The 21855-nt window shown below is 42.5% G+C and overlaps 3 protein-coding genes across 3 annotated transcripts in view; 1 reads left to right on the top strand and 2 right to left on the bottom strand.

The window, feature by feature from the left end:
• Positions 1-7144, bottom strand: part of tpk2 (thiamin pyrophosphokinase 2) — a 13502-nt gene extending 6358 nt beyond the window's left edge. Inside the window, exons 1-5 of the mRNA XM_005745883.1 lie at positions 6997-7144; positions 6674-6915; positions 641-704; positions 428-558; positions 193-311 (exon numbers count right to left, since the gene is read on the bottom strand). Of these exons, the coding sequence (XP_005745940.1) occupies positions 193-311; positions 428-558; positions 641-704; positions 6674-6915; positions 6997-7066 (626 nt within the window). The 5' untranslated portion in view covers positions 7067-7144. The remainder of the gene's footprint in view (positions 1-192; positions 312-427; positions 559-640; positions 705-6673; positions 6916-6996) is intronic.
• Positions 7145-8744: 1600 nt separating this feature from the next.
• Positions 8745-17373, top strand: gmeb2 (glucocorticoid modulatory element binding protein 2). Its single transcript, XM_005745881.1, has 10 exons — positions 8745-9038; positions 9472-9634; positions 10120-10199; positions 10415-10539; positions 10614-10717; positions 13257-13414; positions 14769-14837; positions 14934-15071; positions 15174-15296; positions 15420-17373. Exons 2-10 carry the CDS (start codon positions 9492-9494, stop codon positions 16040-16042), a joined length of 1563 nt encoding a protein of 520 aa, XP_005745938.1. The 5' UTR covers positions 8745-9038; positions 9472-9491; the 3' UTR covers positions 16043-17373.
• A 2033-nt stretch (positions 17374-19406) lies between these two features.
• On the bottom strand, positions 19407-21091 carry pdyn (prodynorphin). The gene is made up of 3 exons (XM_005745882.1): positions 20913-21091; positions 20481-20604; positions 19407-20153 (listed from the first exon to the last, which is right to left on the bottom strand). Exons 2-3 carry the CDS (start codon positions 20601-20603, stop codon positions 19587-19589), a joined length of 690 nt encoding a protein of 229 aa, XP_005745939.1. The 5' UTR covers position 20604; positions 20913-21091; the 3' UTR covers positions 19407-19586.
• Between the last annotated feature and the right edge of the window lie 764 nt (positions 21092-21855).

Below are 21855 nucleotides of genomic sequence, written 5' to 3'. Positions count from 1 at the left end.
ATATATCTCCACAGCCCCATCCCCCTTATTATGTGGGGATCTGGAGGCTCTGTTTTTGCCTTTTGATCTGTTACTGTGTAATCACTGTTAGTTGGAGTCTTTTCGGGAGATATGTCAGTAAGAAAACAAAGTGTAGACTACCCTTAGCGTTGTTCTTTAACCCCCTTCTTCTTAGCAGTGTATCAAGCTCACCTTACTGTTGCAACTGGACGAGCCTTCTTAGCTGTGGCTGCTGGAACACAGGCTTCCTCCTGACACTCTTTGACCAGAGTGTGTTTGATGCCAACACCAGCAGCCAGCCCACCTGCTGCCTTTGAGGATACAAGCAATACGCTGTAGAAACTGAAGTGGAATAGCTTGACATGAGATGCTGCACCAATGCTTTCATCACACTGTCTCGTATGTCAGTGTTTCAGTCTATTCTTACCATGTTATCCAGGAGCCCAGGGTACGTCTGCTTGGTGTGGGAGCGCCGTGCCAACCACATACAAACCTCCTGACTGTCACTGACAGTGTAGCCATTGATATGAACTCCATACCGCTTCACCCCAAAGAGACCTGCAGTGTAGCAGCATGGTCTGCTCATACAGCTCAAACACAGGTATAATATAAAAGCCTGAGACGGTGCTCCAAAACCTACTTGTAGCTGCTCTTTCCATCCACATCAAAGGGCAGTCTGAAAATCTGGGCATTACACTGTATTTCTGAAAGAACAGATGTTTTAGTGTTATAAGTGAGAACATGTAAGTTGATTTAACCTTGAACATTTTTTCACACCTTCCACCTATATTTAAGACAGTGAAACTATCTTGCTTTGCCCTTTTCATTCCACCTGCTTATAACCATTCAGAGAAGTAAACAACTGAACCCAAAGCCAAAATGTAATGCAATGCAATTTGGTTAGCATGGTGGTTAGGACTCTTGCCACACAGCAAGAAGCTGCTGGGTTTGACTCCACCATCTGGCGGGGCTTTTCTTTATGAAGTTTGCATGTTCTCCTTGTGTCTGCATGGGTTCTCTCCAGGTTCTCCGGCTTCTTCCACCAGTCAAAGTCATGCAGTTAGTGGGATTATTTAAATAGATACATTTACATAATCCCATAATAAGGTGATCAGGCACCCTGCTCGGTTAATAAGCTGGCCAAAGGAGCCACTGACATCAAGACCAGGAAACTTCTGACCATGCATGGAGGGTTTCACCCCAAGTCCAGCACCCTGAGGCTGTATGTTAAGCGTAGGGAAGGAGACCGGGGATTAGTGAGTGTCCACAGTCCAGGATGAGGCAACGAACATCCATGAATACATCAGGAAGAAGGGGGCCATCTTCCTGACTGCGTGCTCAGTGAATACCTCAGGCAGCAGAAACCCAAGAAAGTAAAGGAAGAGGAGAAACCATCATGGAAGGACAGGCCCCTGCACGGTATGTACCACTGGCAGATAGCGGAGGTGGCTGATATCCAGAAATCCTACCAGGGCTGAAAAAGCTGGACTAGAAGACAGCACAGAGGCACTAATGAGGACTTCCAGGTTATACTCGGCACAGATGTTCCTGTATACTATGCCAGCCACTTGGTTATGGTGCTCCATGCCGGCTAGCATCTTGCACCCTGCTGTTATGTGCTGGATTGTCTCAGGGGCATCTTTCCACAACCTGCACCTGGAGTCTTGCCTGGTGTGGTAGACCCCAGCCTCTATGTGCTCAGAGCTTGTTCCTGTGCTGCCATGATTAGTGCATCTGTGCTGTCTTTCAGTCCGGCTTTGTCCAGCCACTGGTAGGATTTCTGGATGTTAGCCACTTCCTCTATCTGCCTGTGGTACATACCGTGCAGAGGCCTGTCCCTCCATAATGGTGCCTCCTCTTTCTCTGCATTCTTGGGTTTCTGCTGCCTGAGGTATTCATTGAGCAAGTGAATGAAGGCTCTTAGGATCCTGTTGACCTTTTATAGTTCTAGGCATTCCAAGATCCAGGTGTGCGGCATCGAGCCACAGGCCTTCTTGTAATCAATCCAGACAGTGCATAAGTTGGTCAGCCTGGTCTTGCAGTCTCAGGCAACTGCTCTGTCTACCAATAGCTCGCGTTTGGCTCCTCCTCTTGCCAATCCCTTTCTGTGCCCCGCTATCGAGCTATGTGTCTGTTCGTCTTAGCTGCTATGATGCTTGACAGGAGTTTCCATGTGGTACTGAGGCAGGTTATTGGCCGGTAGATGGATGGAACCGGTTCCTTTTGGGGGTTAACCATTCTGGGTGTCTCTCATCCACTAGCAGCTGGTTCATTTGTGCTGTCCAACTCTTCATACTGGAGACCTTTTCTTGGATGTCTGCCACTGTAATGGTTACTGGTCTCTGTTCAGGGAGGTTGCTGGGGTTTGCTCTTAGATCCACTAGCCACTGAGCATTGCCGTCATGTGTTGTGTCCTTCTCCCATATGCTCTTCCAGTATTGCTCAGTCTCTGTATACCTTGGATGGTTCTGCCTTCTATCTTTCTGGTGTACCTCTTAAAGTGGCTGGCCAAGGCTGTCAGTCTTTCCTTGGTAGTTTCCAAGGCCTCAGGTAGAGACAGCGTGCTGTACTTCTTAGGCACCTTCTTCATCGCACCATTTTGCAGCTCCTATAGTTGGCTAACTTTCCTCCGTGCTTCCTTGATCTTGGCCTTTAGCCTCCTTTTCCATGGACTGTACTGCTCCTTGTGGCTGTTCTACTTGTAGCCAAGCACCTCATTGATCACTGCTGCCATGATGTAGATCAGCTGGTTAGTTTCGGTGATGGTTGCAGTAGGTATGGTCCATAGTGCTGCATTCACATCACCTAGTAGATCCTCAAAGGGTATTTTACGTAGTCTTGGTAATCGGCTACAGAGAGTCCAGGTTTCAAGCTTTGCAATGTTCCTGTTTTTCAGGTCAGTTCCCAATCTCAGGTGGGCTGTTCCCCCCTTGCCGTTGCATGTGTGTGTGTGTGTGTGTATATAAAAAGTAAAAATAAAAAAAATACTATTTTGCTATATCATATAGTACTCTGAAACTGAAGTGCATGATCCTGCTGTATAACCCATACAGCATGATAATGTTCTAATACACTTGCAAGTCATGACAAATGGTTTGCACTGCAGTTCTCATTGCCAAGGGTAGCACAACCAGTTCTTAGGTTTAGAGGACAAATGAACCTCTTTTCCACTAGTACCTACTCATCTTGAGTCAACTCAACTAGACTCAACTTGGATTAGGTTGTTTTCCAATATAACTGAATACCATACCAATATGTTCACACTGTGGGAGTTAGCTAGCTGGGAAAACCTCTTACCAGCTCACATCAAGAACATTTGTGTGGTAGCTATTACATCCTTGGAGACACAGCTTGTCCCTTGCAAGGCTTGTTCTTGAAACCATTTCATGACACTGGACATTTAAAAAAGAAAATCATTTGAGCATGGCTGGTTATTGATAATGCTTTCAGCAGACTGAAGGGAAGGTGCCGTTGCCTTCCTAGTCATGTCCCCACAAACGTACTCCTGTTTAATGTCACTATGAATTTTGACAATAAAGTTGTGTTCTGTCTCCATCTTTGTTTCTAAGTTTTATTTTTCCTGGTGACCAAGATTCAGTGATACAAATTAAACGTTAAAAGATACATTTAACTTGTTTGTGTTATGTTAAATCCTATTAAACACTAACAGAGTTATAGGAAATGCCGACACCAGTATGACACAGTTTCTTGATATACTGTTGCAATAACTAAAATGTGCAATATCTTCTGCATTGGCGCATCCAATAATATAGTGTTTTTTGTGATGACTTTACCTGGTGAAGAAGATTATTTCTTTTGGTTACTTTTTATTACAAATGAGCTGTCATTGCACCAAAATTTCACTGATAATTGTTTGGTTCATACTTTTTTCCTACTGGTGTTGTAACAGACAACCCCCCCCCCCCAAAAAAAAAAAAAAAAAAAAAAATCACATACACAATGGTCACTGAATTCTTTATTATAGTCAGCAGCAAAATCCAAACGATTTACAATGTGCAAAATGAAAGCTGAAAAGTTAAACTATATACATTTATTGCATTCATGACGTAAAAATACTGGTGACTGCCAGTGCTACCCCTCAGCCTCCTACTAGCCACACCTATGGTATTAATTTCAAAATCCTACATTTTTGAGTTACTGCTTTCACAAGACTTTCAGAAAACTTGACCTCTGACCTTTCAAGTCAAGGTCACTGAGATTTAAACCTGTCCCCGATTTTTAGTAGTTGCACCTATGGTTTCAATTTAAATGTCCTACGTGACTTCCTTCTTGAGTTATCACATTTACAAAATTAGGAGTCCATGCTGCACGCTCGCCAACAAGGTGACGACGATACCACATCAGCCTTTCATAGCTGAGGGGTAAAAATGTCACTCATGCTGGCAACTCATTGCCTGTACAAGCTCACCCAGCACAAAGAGGAATGCCTGGATGAAGGTAGCACTCTGTAATCTCCTTCCTCTGGAAGATGGCTTTTTGCTCCATTGCTTACATCTCTCACTGAGAAGCAAATCGATTGTGCTGTTCATGGTGGGCCAGATTTAGGACACTGAGCATGCATCTCTTCAAGTACACTTGTCAGGTCCGGTTTGGTGTGGGTCCTCTTCCTCTTGCGAAAGGCAGAAATGGGAGATGGTTAATGAAAGCCAGTTTAAAAACAATATTGTGGAAATGCACTTGGAGCTAAAAATATTTTGTTCTTGGAAGTGACTACTTGGAGTTAGAGTTGATAGTTAACCATCTAGGTTATTGTCTGCATATAGGAGACAATGGTATTACCTTTAATTTTTTTTTTTATTCTTGTGAGTTCAAAGTGAGCTTACCACCAATAGGATAATTAGCATAAAAGACGGATTAACCCATAAAGAACTCACCATCCTCATTATGGTTTCCAACAATGCTGTAGCCGAGTCAAGCCCAATCTTCCTCCTGTTGCTTGCCGGTCAGTGCCTGCAGATGCAGCCCATTTGATTGAACCATTTCCAGTCGAACCACTCTGACTGTGGTGGTCCTTGATGGTCCTGCAATCGCTTTTATATTTGATAGGTTTTTGTTGAGATTGCTCTTGTACGTCCTCTGGTATCCCTGAGCAGCCATCAGCTCACAGATCTCCTGGTACACATTCTCATTTCAGGTTGTTCTGCCTGGTTCCTGCTATCATCAGTCACCAAGACCAAATAAATATGCATATCATGATTGGTCTAAGGTATTGGTTTTTGCGTAGACACTTCCCCAATTACAAAAATGGCAGGTTTGATTTTTGTGAAGGACTTGCTTTTATGTGACATTGAGTCAGTGGTTCCCAAACTTTTTTTTTCACTAGGCTCCTTTGTTTTACAAGAAAATCTTCGCACAGCCTCCTAAACTGCAGCCTATTTGTTGAATCAGAGGTTAGATCAATGAACTGTTCCTCCTTGGATGTGCTGAAGTCAGCAGGGGCTGTTCATCATATTTTCTTGTCTTTGGCTTGGAACGAAGTTAGTTTGGCGATGCTTCATCTTCTGCTTTGCATTTGCGTGGGAGCCCCCCCACAGCACTGAGTGATGTCACTGACTGGCAATCGGTGGAATGCAGTCTACCAATGTCACATTTTTGGATCGACTCTGCTCACTTGGAATCCCGACAGATAGTAAAAAAGTACCTGGAATAAGGAACTACTACCCAATGGAAAACCCAAAAAACCGAGTCGAGCCAAGTGGAGCCAAGTAGGCACTAGTGGAACAGAAATATGACTCTTCTCCCCCCTATCTCCTCCCTTACCTTCTATGTCTTCAAGGTGTATTGTTCCTTTAACCCTTCCCCCCCCCCCACACACACACACACTTTCACTTAGGCCTAGGCACATAAAAACTAATGCTAAGAAAGGTGGCAAAAACGTTTTCAAAGCAGTGTTTATTGTAGGGCATAGGCCTAGAAATCAAAACACACTTTATAGCTGGAATTGGAGTCACAAAATTTAAAAAAAATTCACTTTCATGTTGGATTTAGAAAACAGGACAAATTGTATCACAAAACAGAGGACAGTGTAATCCACCCACAACGCCAAAGGTTTGTAGGAACCCTTCAGTTCCTACAAACACTACTTCCTCTACATTTGCGCGTACTTGAGTCTCAGATGTTGCAGTGAGGACACACTTGCAAACAATGTTCCCTCTAAGCTGCGCGCGTGCTGGCACGGTCTCTGCACACAAAAAAATCTGCGTTGCGCACAAAAAAAAAAATTACAATTGAAACTTAACAATTCTGTTTTGCAGTGTTAGTCAGTAAGTGACTGGCTGCACCCGTGTAAGTGGGCTAAAGCAGTTAATTAAAAGTAGTCTAACATAAATGTAAATGCTGTAATTTGCTTATTTTAATAAACCATATAATTTGGATAGATTCGATGCTGGCGTGACCACAGTAGACATGTCTGCTGTTGCTCACAGTGGTCCAAGGGACCGCTCAGGGAGTTTGTGTGTTCGCTCAGACACATGAAAAATTAGAGGGAACGTTGCTTGCAAAGTTGAAAGGTTTTTAATAAATTCTGACTTTGGCACAGGGCTGGGGGTCAGGCTTGGTTTTACAACTCGTGATACAGTTGGCCACGGGTAAAGAGTATGTAATGCTTCCAGTGAAAAACCACACAAAGACACGTTTGACTTGCGCGCCTCACTTCATCTCTCCATCCTTTAAGGCAGGTTAAAGAGGGCTCCTGTCTGAGAGATTGCAGTACATGACTCACAGCCTCGGATCTCTTTTCGTACGAGTCCAGGCCGTGGCAGAGGGTCACTGCACCCTGGTGTGGCGGACTGAACACGTCTGGATAGCGTGCTAAAAGCGAAGCTACGTGAGGAGGTATCCAGCCGACCTGGGCTCCTTCAATCTCAAAACGAAAGCAGCTTGAACGACACGAACCTGTGGAGAGAAATATAGACGTGGTTACTTATCAAACTGCCTTCATCCGTTTCATCCTTTCTCTTACTGTCACCCGCATACCTGGTAAATAAAAGTTATTCATTTTACGGAGGAGCTGGAGTATGTTTTCTGCCCAAGAACAACTAGCCATTTTAAATGTCTTTAAATAACTGCACACACAACTCAGCTGCTAGCACTGTAGCCACTCTACTGCGCATGCCCACGATACAGCCGCTGTAGTGAGATTTCTCCCTGAGATCTGCTTGTCAGGCAGCACTTCCACTGACCCGCTGGGTAACGGGAAAAATGACGGCAACAAAAAGGTCACTGTAGTAAAGATTCTTATTTTATTTTATTTTTTTGCCCATTCACATCTCATCTCCATCATTTTATCATGAGGTCTCCCCCCACTAGTGCTATGCGATGATATTGCAAATTTTGGTATTGATCCGATACAGGGCCTGCATATCAATACTGATACTGTAACTTATAAAGGCAGCTTATTTCGAGGAGAGCAGCCATGATCTTCATACATTTGCAAATTTGCAAACACATTATAATGACTACTAAGTCACTGTTATTTCCACTAACCTCCCCGTTCATATTCGCACTGCCGAGTCTATCCAGTCTTTTAAATTACGTCTTAAAACTAATTTTTTTACTTTGGCTTTTGATTCTGTCTAGTTGGCTGTTTTAGCTTGTTGCGTTGTTACCTATTGTTTGTTGTCCTCTTCTATTGTTTGTTTTAACTGTCTCATGTTTTTATTGACTGTGAAGCACTATGGTCAACACTGTTGTTTTTAATATGTGCTATATAAATAAATTTTGATTTGATTTGATTTCCACAATAATTAATTAACACAATAAACACACCTTTTAACCTTTAGTGTATTTTAAAACTTTTTAAAAAACTATTAACCTGGATTTTTAATGTGTCTGCCCTCAAAATACTTGGGGGCAGTTTCTCCTCTTTAAATGTGCTCTGTACATAAAATAGACTTGACAGTCAACACAATATATTTATATATTCCTTATGTGGTGAGAGCAGGAAGGTAGTTCCTGGAGGATAATGGAATTGATACCATCTAATAGAAAACCTCTGGGACTTTATTTTTGGTCTATCCAACACCACCAGGTTACACCTCAGACTGTTTTGGAGCTCAGTGATTTCCTGGTCCATATGTGGGAGGAGACTCCAGGACTCCATTGGTTGTCTCAATAGGACCATGCCCTGATGTTGTTAGACATGCTTACAAACCTCGTTGTTTGCCTATTGTTGTTTGTTATCAACATTATCCTAGCCTAATGATAATAAGCCCCAAATCTGCTAAGTCTTTGGTGATTGCACTTGCATGTTTTCAGGAACAAATTAATTTCATTTATGTTTGCTGATAACACCCATAAATGTCTTGTTTAATCTCTTACTTTAGAAAATTCTGAAACTTCTGTGCTGCTATGGCTGCTAGTGTGTGCTGCCAATTTCTATTGCAAGGCTCTGTGATCTGGCTTTGTTGCAAAATAAATAAATACATTTTAGAAAAGTAATAATCCTTTTGTTCTCATGCTTATAGCATTTAACTGTTTCCTTCTTATTATTAGCAAGAACAATTAGCTGTACAAAAACTTATAGAAACTTAGTAAATATAGAAACATGTAAAAAGTCTTGATAGCTTTCTTATTTTTTAATTGTAATGTTCCTAAGAGAGAACCTTGGGAATGGAGCAATCACTGAACAGAAAATACAACACACACACACACACACATTTGTTAGGTAGCTTCTGTTTTTTGTATTTTGTGGCATTTCAGCCTCCACACCAATGGAGGGCAGTAATGTACCATCTGGGAGCGCCAACCACCAAGAAAAATAACAAAGGAAGAAGAACTATACAGAAAACTATTCATGCTAGCTGGGTACGAGCAGGAAATCTTAATTGTATTTGTTTTCAAATTTAGGCTTCAAAAATAGAGCGACAGTTTTCTGTATGAAGACGAAAGGAGACGGATATCATCAGCTTTATATTTTGACAGTAATTTACTGGAATAGGTTCAGATTTACTAGATAGCATCCTTTCTGTCGGGACGACACCAACACACCGTTTTCAACATTACGTCCCAAGGCCAAGGTAAGCTTATTCAGCTCCCTCTATAATACTCTAATCTGCGGGAGCGTCGTTACATCCTGTTCGATCAGGCCAAGAAAGCATTCAGTTCATTTCAATATGTTAGTTAGTTTGTTGCAAACAAATTCAAACCCCAACAATTTAATTCCGTCACAAAACAGTGATGTCTCCTGTAGTTTTTCCAGTGTAGACAAAGTACACAGTAGATGCTGTCAGTGTTTACTACAGCTAGCAGCCATTTAGCCCCGTATACAGTTACGGACGCTCTGCAGTCATTCCCAGTATTACTGGAATAATTCTGCACATTCCCACCCTTCTCTGAACTATGGTGTGTTTTTTGCTATAGTCAGGAGATCATTTATTCTAATTACTAAATCTTTTACAACATTATACAATCAGTAACATCTGTCCACCCCCTGCTGTCACCTGTCTGTAGGTGAGCTCCTCCGAGTCTTCATGGCTTCATCAGAGGTAAACATGCAGGAAATGAATGAGGTTGTGATCGTCACCTTACCGGAGTCGGGGAGCGAGGACCTCCCCTCTGTGGCAGAGGAGGATAAAGCAGTGCTGGTCACTGCAGAGTTGACCCCTCAGACCGGGTAACACATACTCACTGCACACATGGCCTTGTGGTCAAAATGTAAAATAAATGGGAAGGGGCAAATTTACTGAAAGATATAAGATGAGTAATAGTGAGATAGAAATGCAAAACTGCTATAAAGAGACAAACAGGTCCAAAGATGAGCAAGATGTCGACAAAAACACAAAATAAAAATATGCAAAAGTGCACGCTACAAAGAAATGCAACAAACACAGAAATGTAAAATCACTGAACATGTACAAAAATGGAAAATAAATAAAATAAAATGACTGTCATACAAAGTGAGAGAGATACAACATTAAAAATAAACTCAAACAACTGTAATAGGATGCAGAATAGCTACATAAAGAACAGAAATACTGTAGGTGGACTGCCAACTCCACTTACTTGACAGTCATATATATACAAAATAACATATTGTACATGAAATCACATACAGCAGATGTACTGATATGCAGAAGTTTGCTGTTTTTTCCCCCTCAGGGAGAATGTCCTCACGGTAGCACCAATGGAAGCAGAGGCCATCAGAGCAGATTCACTGGCAAAGGAAGACGCAGTCATTGGTAATTTGAACTGAACTTTTCTTTATTAGCTTCAGCTGGATTAATTTTTCTTGTTTTCCACTTTGTTTGCATAATTTTCTGTAAAGAATAAACTGCCGTGCCATTTTTCACTCTTCTGAATTTTTCAGAAGTAAATAAAAGAACGTGTAAGTGATGGTTTACTTTACAGTTTACTATGTGTCCTTATGAAGATGTTTGCATCTCTGTCTTTGCAGTGAAATTAAGTGAAGAGGTGGATGTGGAAGCTGACGTGTTCTACCCAATCACATGCGGAGACGTCAAAGCCACTCTGATCTGGAAGAAATTCGTCTGCCCTGGGATAAATGTGAAATGTGTCCAGGTACACAGTCGTTTTTAAAGCACTTAGCTTGTCCTAAATCTACACTGACTTGTTTTTCTTTCCTCTCTGATCAGTTCAATGAGCAGCTCATCAGCCCAAAGGAGTTTGTGTGTTTAGCAGGGAAATCCACTCTGAAAGACTGGAAGAGAGCTATCCGACTCAATGGCACCATGCTCAGGTCTGGACTTGTTATTAATAGACAGTAACTGTAGTGGATACAAACCCCACTGTGCAGTATATTTTTCAACACAATGTAATTTGAGAGAATCCAGTATTTAACCTTTTCAGAGTGCTTGTGTGCAGGACTTCTTATAGCTGCCTTCATCAGACTTGATCGTGTTACATTGTGTGTTAGTTTGCGATCTCAAATCAGCCTTTTGTACTGTCATCACCTCGCTGGGCGGGCGGGTGCCGTGGACACCTAAGTTTGTGAATGCAGTAATTGGAAAACGAGGCGACGTAGGAGCTTCAAATTGACAGCATAGGTGATTTCACTAAAAATCGTGCACAGGTTTGAATCTCAACACACCCACTGGTCGGACATGTTGACGCTTACATATGAAAGATCTAGCCAGGATCTGGCCTGATGGCTCGATTTTCCCCCGATATTTAAAATCTTTCACACAAGTTAACCATCATATGATTCCTTCCAGCGTGGGCTGTAATATGATGAGTCTGTCTCAGGTGTAATATGAGAGTATTTAGGTAAAATGAATGCTGCCTGAAATCATGTGGCATCGCTGAGCGGCTTAAACTTCCTCTCACTCTCATAACTGGGTTCAACCCATACAAAGGCTAAGTCTCTTTACTCCACCTTTAACATCATCATGTCTTCTGCAAAACTTTGACTTTAATAATAATAATAAAATAATAATAACAATAGACTTTATTTGAGGTCGCCTTTAAAAAGCCAAGGTCACCTTACAAAGAACAACATTAATAAAAGGAGCAATAGTCATTAAATACATAAAGAAAGTTAAAATTGCAAAACAGAACTTGATAAAAAACTTGATAAAAATCAGCACTAACGCGAATGAGCCAGTTTGAACAGATGTGTTTGGAGCTGTGACTTAAATACAGGAAGAGAGTTTATATTTCTAATGGCTGGAGGCTCTGCTCCTCGGAGTGTTGAGACGTGAGGACGGAACAGTAAGATGAATAGCAGATGAGGATCTGAGAGGGCAGGAAACAGTGGTGAAATGGAGCAGGTCACACAAATAGGAAGGAGCAGATTTATGGATACACTTGTACGTGAGAAGTAAGATTTTAAAGTTTATCCTTCTATGGGCAACCAGTGAAGCTGCTGAAGAACTCGAGTAATATGAGCTCTGGACGGAGTACGAGTTAGAAGTTGGAGTTTATGAAGGGACCTTTTAGGGAGACCAAATAGGAGGGAATTGCAGTAATCAGTACGGGACGTAATAAGACTATGGACAAGGATGGCAGCAGCATGGGTAGGAGGGAAGGGGCGGAGTCGGTTATTATTACGTAAGTGGAAGTATGCAGACAGGGTTATGTAACTAATGTGAGGCTGGAATGAAAGAGTATTATCAAGTATGACACCCAAACTCTTAACCTGAGGGGAGGGAACGGTGGGAGAACGTTCAATGTTAATGGAAAAACTGTGGGATTTGGTTAAGATAGAGGCTGTGCCAATGAGTAAAACTTCAGTTTTATTACTGTTAAGTTTAAGAAAATTGGAGGAGAACCAGGATCTAATCTCGATAAGACAGTTTGAGAGGGAGGTAAGTGGGACGGATGAATTGGGTTTAGAAGAAATGTAGAGCTGGGTGTCATCGACATAACAGGGAAAATGTATATTATATTTTCAGAATATATGTCCAAGAGGGAGCATGTAAATAATGAATAAAAGAGGCCCTAATACTGAACCCTGGGGCACACCAGCAGAAACAGGATAGAGACTTGAAGAGCGTGATTTCAATTGGATAAACTGAGTGCGGTCTGAGAGATACGAGGCTATCCAAGCAAGGGGTGGGGGGTGTATGTGGGGATATTGTGAGAAATGGTATCAAACGCTGTCAAGAAGAATGAGGATATATAGGAGACCAGAATCAGCTGCCAATCAGAAGGTCATTGGTAATCCAGAAGACAGGCTTTAACTAACACAGTGGGAAGAGGGTCAAGGTGACAGGTGAAGGATGTAGATTTTTTAAATAAGATTAGATACATCAGTTATGGAGGGAAGAGTAAAGCTTGAAAATAACTGTGAGGAAGACAGTGGGGGAAACAGGAAGTCTACTTCAGAGTCAGAAGCTCCTGCAGAGTTAAGTTGACGGTAGATATCTGAGAATTTACGAGTGAAAAAAGAGACAAGCCGGCTTGTTGTTCCCGACAGCAACCAGTAGAGGGCCTGGTGGTCTCACAGTCTTGGGTGCAATGCATTAAAAAAGAACTTTTTCATTCAAACTAGTAATTTAAAGTGCTTAAATTTACTTTTTTTGTGTGTGTATATTTTCTTCCCTCCCCTGTTTGCATTTAATTTATTCATAAACTTGTAGAGAATCCCACGCTCTCTGGTTATTTATTTATTTATTGTCTATACTTAAACTCTCCCCTAGATATTTTTTTTGGCCTTTGGTTTGCATTGTAACTTATTTTCAACATGTTTTGCGTCACGATGGCACTCTTCTGTCAGACATGATAGACAGTTACAGCAAATTGTGCCTAACAGCCTTTCATCATATTTAATTTCACAGGAAGATCATGGACTCTGGTGAACTGGACTTCTATCACCACACAAAGGTCTGCTCCAACACCTGCCGCAGTACTAAAATAGACCTGGTGGGAACTAAAGTGTCCATCAGCACTGATTCGTCAGACGATGTGATTCCCGCCACGCCTTCATCAGCTGATTGTAAGTCCTTTTACAAAATGATTTGGTGCAAATCAAATACACTACATAAAAAATAATGACTGTGATGAAGCAAAAATAAACACTTTTAAACAGTAAAAATTAACAGATTCTATACAATGTAGCTGCCATCACCAGTGTGTGAACATGTGTGTGAATGGGTGGATGACTGGATATGTAAAGCGCTTTGGGGTCCTTAGGGACTAGTAAAGCGCTATATAAATACAGGCCATTTACCATTTATACACTATACTGAAAACAAAAATAACTTTGCAGAGTCTTGGAGTGTGTTACATCTCCATGTGCAGGTTTGCAAACATGATGAGGTCAGAATCATGAAGATTAATCAGTAATCTTTTGCATTAGCCTCACTTAATGTAATCCTGCCAACACAGATTTTAGGTTCGGCTCTGGCCCCATGTATGAGTGTGAGCACAGTTTTAAGAGCTTTTTAAATCCTTCATCCAGCAGTATAGTCACAGGCAAACAGAAAACCAATGGCACCATGCTCAGGTCTGGACTAGTTATTAATAGACAGTAACTGTAGTGGATACAAACCCCACTGTGCAGTATATTTTTCAACACAATGTAATTTGAGAGAATCCAGTATTTAACCTTTTCAGAGTGCTTGTGTGCAGGACTTCTTATAGCTGCCTTCATCAGACTTGATCGTGTTACATTGTGTGTTAGTTTGCGATCTCAAATCAGCCTTTTGTACTGTCATCACCTCGCTGGGCGGGCGGGTGCCGTGGACACCTAAGTTTGTGAATGCAGTAATTGGAAAACGAGGCGACGTAGGAGCTTCAAATTGACGGCATAGATTTCACTAAAAATCGTGCACAGGTTTGAATCCCAACACACCCACTGGTCGGACATGTTGACGCTTACATATGAAAGATCTAGCCAGGATCTGGCCTGATGGCTCGATTTTCCCTCGATATTTAAAATCTTTCACACAAGTTAACCATCATATGATTCCTTCCAGCGTGGGCTGTAATATGATGAGTCTGTCTCAGGTGTAATATGAGAGTATTTAGCTCGATGCTTTGGCCCCATGTACGAGTGTGAGCACAGTTTTAAGAGCTTTTTAAAACCTTCATCCAGCAGTATAGTCACAGGCAAACAGAAAACCTGACTTGTTATTTCCAAGCTAGTTTTAGTGAAGACTGGGAAAACATGTTACCTGTGAAAAATCCCATTTGGCAGTAATTCAGTCACAGTGTGAGTGACTTTGCATCCAGGAGTACGTCATTGTTATAAATAAATATAAAGTGAAGCCACGCGCAGCACAGATGAGTGGAGCTTCTGAACCAGCACCACAGTCTGCACTGCAACCACGTGTGCCGTCTTGTTGTAGTGAATGGAGCTGCAGCATCATTTCCAGAGGTGATGGAGGAAGCTTCAGGCTGGGTCACAGCCATCGGAGGTGATCAACAACCTACATACACACAGACACCATAAAGTGGAGTCACCTGACTCAGAGAGGTAATCATGTTACTGATGTGTGTGTTTGTGTGCACAGAGGACTCCATCGCGTTCTGGCGTGCGGTGAAGGAGGCAGGGCTGCTGGAAGAGGTGGTAGAGGACTTCCAGAATGAGCTGCAGGAGGTGCTGAAGGGGCTGCAGGAGAGAGTGTGTGACCCACCGCTGCAGGTCAAAGGTTAGAAACACACACAGGTGTGGGTCGGTTAGTCACCTGCCACAGACGACTAATAAAAATACTGATCGTGAAATGACGCAGCGTGACTGCTCTGTTTCTCAGATGCTGTTTTACTCAACAACATAGTGCAGAACTTTGGAATGCTGGACCTTGTGAAAAAGGTTCTGGCAAGTCACAAGAGCCAGATGGACCGTTACAGAGAGCAGTACACTCGCAGCTTAGCCGGTCAGTGCAGAATCCTAAGTGGTCTTCCTTGTGCTTGTGATTTGTGCAACTTTGTAGAAATGACTGCATTCTGCATGAAGGAGTAACAGCAATCTTGTGGTACTTCACCGTCTCCCCCTGTAGCCCTGGAGCAGCAGTGTGACGAGCACAGGAAGCGAGCCAAGGAGCTGAAGAGCAAATCACAGCACCTCAACAACGTCCTGATGACCCTCACGCCGGTGCCTGCGCCTCCCGGGCCCAAGCGTCCCCGGCTGACGCGTGCTGTCTCCGGTCCTGCCGCAGTCAATGCTGCACCCACCCAGATCACCCTGCCTCTTAGCCAGCTGACCAGCCTCCCACTGGGGAAGGTGCTGACTGTGGCAGGAGCCCAGCCCAGCACCAATGTTGGCGCGTACACCCTCCTGACCTCCTCGCTCTCTGGGTCAGAGCTTTCAGCTGATGGCTCTAACTTGACAGTTTTGTCCACTGCTGCCGGTCAGGAAGGGGCAGCTGGGGCCAGCAGCCAAGCAGCCTCCGGGGCCTTCGTTAAGTTGGTGGGACCTCAGTTCCAGCTGGTGACGCTGCAGGGTCTGGCCACCACACAGGGCGCCGCTGTCCAACAGCAGGTTGGCACCATCAGTGTTGTCGACGCCTTGGCAGCCACTGCCGACGATTCCGAGGAGGCAAACCAGCTAGATGATGATGATAAAGGTCAGCCAGAGCAGGTTAAAGAGGAAGACGGGGACCAGCAGGACCAGCAGCAGTGAAATACAGCCTGGCTGTTTGCTCCCTCGTCTGGCTTCTGATTGGCTTCAGTTTGGAGTGGACTGAAGGTGGAGGTGAAGGCCTATGAACCCTTTTTCACACCATTTCATGCATTTCAAGACATCCATAGATCTCCATTAGAAACTGAACAGGTGTTGTGACTGTATATTTCATCCGTAATAAAATATGTATCACGTCTGCCTGTTTATTCCACACAGGAAGATTGTTTAGTTTGATAATAAATGCTTGTTTTTTTTAAAGAAAAGTTCAGGACTTGAGGATTTTTGTAAAACGTATTTTTATAAAAAAGAGTGAAGGGAGTTTTGAATTGTCCCGACCTTGGACGACTGTTTGCTGTGATGTTACTGGCTTCATAGATTCTAAATTCACTTGGATTATAAAACACTGTTAATGTACTGGGTCTTATATCGTTCTTTTCTATTCTACTTGAACACTCAAAGCACTTTGTACAACATGCTTTATGCTTTTCTGTCTAACATTCATCCTCTGACACATGCATCCGATAGCATGTTGGGATTTAGCTCCACCAACCTTCCAGTAGATGACCTGCTCCACCTCCTGTTCTTGGGATGCTTTGACCACTGGGTGTGGTCAGGAGAACACTTTAAAATGGGGGTAAAAAAACATTTATGTGAAGCTTAACCAGTACATGACTTATGCTGGCTGGAGTATGTATCATGAACTCAGCATTAACATGTAAATTACAAAAACTTTGTGTTATTTATACTTCACATTGAGGAAAGCAAATGTACAGGTATTTAATTGATCGTTACTCTTGTTGCGTTAAAGTTTTGTGACCCTACTTTGCATTAAAAGCTTTATTCTCCCCCAGAACATGAAGTTTATGAGTAAATCCTTCAGCTTTATAAGCAAAGCAGCAGATTGCAGCAGTCATTCCAAACTTAGACACGAGCCCCAGTCATCGGATGGTTGGTGGAAGAACTCTTAACTAGAAGAGATCTGCAGCAGGTTCTTTAGTTTTTGCATTTGCACACTTACATATTTCAAGTCATAGAACAAATGTTAATATTAGAAAATAGTCTTCTGTTATGAGAAAAAAGTAATTGCACTGTAAACCCAAGAACTGGTTGTGTTACCCTTGACAGAGCAATCAACTGATGACTGGCACTGAGTCATTCACATTACTGTGGAGCAACATTGGTCTGTTTTTCTTTGCAGAATTGTTCTAATTCATCCACACTGAAGGGTTTCTTTCATGAATCACTTGTTTAAGGTCATGCAATTTATTCACTTTCCCTCTGGGGTTAATAAAGTTTCTCTGATTCTGATGCAAGTTTGAGTTTTGAATAAAGAAGTGTAAAACTTTTGGGGGTTTTTTGGCATTCAGAGGTGGACGTGCTGCATAACACAAATGTGCTCGAGCTCCAGGGTACAAACTCATGGCTGGACTTTTTCTGATCAAGAGCAGAATTCACTGTTATCAGTTACAGAAAGTCATCCAGGTGCTGAAGCAGCAAAGTGACTCCAGACTATCACACTACCAGCACCATGTTTGACCGGTTAGTATAATATAATGGGACTCAAACCTTCTCATCGGTGCACAGGATATTTTCCCTAAAGTCTTGGATCATCAGGATGCTCTTTGGCCAACCGTGATTTTCATCGTGGAACTCTCCAGGATGCCATTTTTGTCCAGTCTCTTTCGTTCTGTTGGATCATGAACTCTGACCTCCACTGGGCCAAGTGATACCTGCAGTTCTTTGGATGTTGTTCTGGCTTGTTTTATAACCTCCCACATGATTCGTCTATGCACTCAGAGTAATTTTGGTAGAACAGCCACTCCTGGGAAGTTTCACCACTGTTCCAAGTTTTCTCCATCTGTGAGATTGGTGAACCACAAATGAATCTCACTAAAGTTTGCTGGAGCTCCAAATCCTTAGAAATGGCTTTGTGATGCTTTCCAGGATGGCATATGTCAATTACTTTGTCCATCCAATCACCTATCAGAGTCACACGAGGGCTAAAACCTTTCCCAGCTACCACAGGATGAGAAGCAGGTTATCTTTGTCTAGTCTTTGTTTGATCATTTGTCTGCGTATCTTTTTACATGGGCAGCAGGTGGCCCAGTGGGTTGCACTGTTGCCTCACAGTAAAAAGATCCTGAGTGTGACTCCACCTTTCTCCCCCTGTTCTCTCCGGGCACTCTGGCTTCCTCCCACAGTCCAAAGACATGCAGTCAGTGGGGTTCGGTTAGTTCCTCTCAGGAAAAAAGTTTTTGAACCTCTTGATCAGCTGGGCCCATTTTCTGTGGATTTTTCCTGTACCTTTGTGGGTTTCCTACAGGCACTCCTGGCTTCATCCCACAGCTGTTTAGTTCAACTTGTCATTGTAAATTAGCCATGTACATGAGAATTATACAGTGAAGGAGATATGCTAAAGCTGGTAGTGTAAATTGTTCAGTAAGAATAGAAAAATGCCAAACGAGTCTATTTCTATTTTTTTCTTCTGCTGTTTTTCTTTATAATAAGAAAAGGAATTAAAAAAATCTGCATATTCTCCTGTGGTGCTAATTCATACACATTCATTCATCGTGAATGACGCCTTTATTATTAAAGTGCTTTAATTCCTGTTCTGGGGGGAGACTTCTGACGCTTGCCCACACCGTGGCGCAACAGCATCCTGTTTTAATGACTTCACAGATTCATCAGTTTTCTGTCTCAGGATCAAATTCTTGGCATCTGCGCTGCTGTTATATTCATCCTGTAAAACTGTTTATCTATACTTTGGAAAACTTGGGAAAATGTGTAACAACAACAACAACAATAACCTAATATAATAATAAATATTCAGGTTGTGTAAAATTTAGTTGGCATTTAGATTCTGTAAAGTGTCAAAGTTAAAATGACATGCATGATACAGCAACCGATCAGAAACGTTCAATTTATGGAATATGAAGCGTACCATTGCCTCGACCTGATTGCTCCTAGATGTCCTATCCTGACCATACAAATGAAATGTTCTCCACAATGGTTTTATTCCAAATCACTTTAAGCTTTGAGCTGGCCTTGATTTTTGGTGTCGTTAGAAGTAAACAGAATTATTTTCATTGTTTGTTAATATTAATTATATATATATTGTTTTTAAAATTAACGTAAGTATCTATTATGTCAAGTATTGTTTTGAATAATAAAACGGGAACATTGACACAAACCCTACATCGTTTTACTGGGAAATTCAAAATTGGGACAACAACAAGCAGCCTGAGAGTGCAAACAGCGGCCGCAACAAGAGAAACAACAACGTAAAATTGTTAAATCGCTCTCAAAGCGAACACCGCGCCATATCGTCCTGTGTGCAAAAAATCAAATACATTTAAAAAGAGGGTGAATTTATTTATGATTTTATTAAACAAGCATTTATTGAAGGAAAGGCGATGATGCAAATTACACAAATGTTACACAGAAGGCAGCCGAATCTAGGCGAGCTCAGCAGGCATATGATACTTCAATTATGGCATTTCAAGTAAACCTGTGCAAGTTCCTTTGAGTTCTCCTACGACTGTGTCTATAGGGTCAGCTCGTCATAGGAGAAATAGGGCTCCTCTACTGAGCGCATAGAGATTTTGAAGTGACGGCGCAGAAACCCTCCGTACCGCTTGTCCCACTTCAGGTTGTTCAACTTTGGTCGGACTCTCCTCATGAAGCCTCCGTAGCGCTTCTGCAGCTCCTCGGGCTCCTGGTCCTCCTGCTCCACGGAGCTACTTCTCTTTGACTTTGGGCCGAATTTCCGTAAAAAGCCGCCGTAACGTTTAACATAACCACGGAGGATGTGATCCTCTGGAGTGTCGTCTGCCTGCTCCGCTGTATCTGCGTCTCTATCTTCCAGCTTCTTCAAAAAAAGCTCATATTTTTTGGGCAGCGAGGCACCTTTCAGGATGTAATTGTCGCGCCACGGAGAGGCGAATATTTTGTTCTTGTTCTTGTCGATCCTCTTGATGAAGCCGCCGTAGCGTTTGACCAGATCTGCCTGCTGGCTCTCCTCCTCCTCCGCAGCCTCATCTTGGCTGAAGTCGGCCAACCGCGGAGCCTGGCTGCAGCTCTCCAGCTGGCCCTCACAATCGGCGCTGCACGACTGCAAGACACAGACAAGATCGGGAAACCAGGGGACATCAGCAGGGCGCACTATACATGAACGCACGTTACATTTCCCACTTGTGAGTTTTGTTTGTGGTAAAGCTCGGCGGCTGCGCCTTACTTCCCAGTCGAACGAGAAATTTCAAAACTATATATACACACAGGCTACTGCATATTCCAAGATTTTATTAATGGTTTTGCCTGATTTTTAACTCCAAGATTTAGACGATTACAGTTAGAATAACACACTGAAGAATTTTCTATCATTTTGGATCAGCAACAAGATTATGAAGTCATCTTAAATTTCCCTTTTGAACTTTCTTACCAGGCTGCTGTAAGCTTCATCGGCGCTAAGGATTTGCTGCGCGCATTTCTGACACTGTGAAGAACAGTCTGTGTGGATGCAGGGCGGCAAGCTCAGCATCAGCACCAGGACATACCACTCCATTCTTCAAAAACATCCACACACACACACACACACACACACACACACACACACACACACACACACACACACACACACACACACACACACACACACCAGTCGGTGAGGGGAGAGAAACACCACATCAAATGTTTCACCAGACTGGAATTAAAGAAATTACTGAAACTGAGAATCACGTTAGCGGAGAGCGCACGTAAGTTTTTTTTTAATGTTCCTTCGTCTACTTGTTATCATTACCAATAAAAGGGAAATAAAATGTTCTCTAGTTTAAAGTTTGAGAGAAAGAAAAAGTGTAAAAACCAGACTCGGTACCTCAGGAATCGGACCGATACTTCCAGCCTTGTTAAGAGTCGCAGAGGCACATCTACCACGAAACTGCTCGCTGTCCGCCCTCCGACACCCGTTTCTCTAGCGCGTCTTGGCGTCTATCTTTTTATCACTAGAGATTTGGCTGTGTCATCAGAACAGCTTCTATAATCGGACCAATAGGAGGGAAATATACTGCGTAAATAAACGCACTGCCTCCCCGCTTCAGGAGTTTTAACAACGCCCACACAGAGACAGGAGTAGCAGCGCGGTTCATCCCATCAGCACATCGTTATTGTCATCATTCCATCTCTGAAGTGACCAAACCCCTGGCTGTAAATCATACTGACATCAATAAGAAAATGATTTTTCTTTTTCAGTGGAACACCATATACCTGAACTGAACAGGAAATGGATCCAAAAGTGACCATTGTGCGTCAAAACAGAGCTTTTCACTCAGCGGCAAATCTTCTGGGGTTCAAGGCACATAAGGCCCCTCCAGGTTCACCGCCATTGTCTTATGTAAATAATCAGACACCACCACCGTCAAAACAACGCCCTATTAACATTTTACGCTACTCAAAAAAAATTAAAGGAACAATTTAATTAAAAAATCATACTGGGTATCTAGACTCATATGGACTGGGCACAAAAAGATGCCACATTGTTGGATGGATCTGAGGGCTGAATTCAAAGACACCCTGAAAATCAAAGTGAAAAAAGGATATGGTGTGGTGGACCACTAGAGGGCTCCACTCACACCCAGTGTATCCGGTTGTTCAGTGATGACACGACGAATCCTACTTCCGGGCCTAAAGTAGTCTGCGTTTAATATGGCTTTTGTGTTGTTAACATGTTTAATGTTATGTATTTTCTTCTATTTAATCTCAAAAAGCTCCTAAAACAGTCAGTGATCACTGTTGACCTCCCTCGGCTTTTATTACCGCTA

This window comes from Pundamilia nyererei, unplaced genomic scaffold, assembly GCF_000239375.1.
Source record: "Pundamilia nyererei isolate P.nyererei 1_Seehausen unplaced genomic scaffold, PunNye1.0 scaffold00169, whole genome shotgun sequence".
Lineage (NCBI taxonomy): Eukaryota > Metazoa > Chordata > Actinopteri > Cichliformes > Cichlidae > Pundamilia > Pundamilia nyererei.
Note: the sequence above shows the minus strand (reverse complement) of the source record. Positions and strands in the feature narration are given on the sequence as shown.

What these genes read in the sequence shown, in the direction of transcription:
- pdyn (XM_005745882.1), bottom strand. Translation starts at nt 20,603, where the DNA reads ATGGAGTGGTATGTCCTGGTGCTGATGCTGAGCTTGCCGCCCTGCATC. An exon ending in ATGAAGCTTACAGCAGCCTG is followed by an intron (nt 20,154 to 20,480) that starts GTAAGAAAGTTC and finishes TGTGTCTTGCAG; the next exon opens with TCGTGCAGCGCCGATTGTGA.
- gmeb2 (XM_005745881.1), top strand. Translation starts at nt 9,492, where the DNA reads ATGGCTTCATCAGAGGTAAACATGCAGGAAATGAATGAGGTTGTGATC. An exon ending in CTCAATGGCACCATGCTCAG is followed by an intron (nt 10,718 to 13,256) that starts GTCTGGACTTGT and finishes TTAATTTCACAG; the next exon opens with GAAGATCATGGACTCTGGTG. An exon ending in CTGGGTCACAGCCATCGGAG is followed by an intron (nt 14,838 to 14,933) that starts GTGATCAACAAC and finishes TTGTGTGCACAG; the next exon opens with AGGACTCCATCGCGTTCTGG.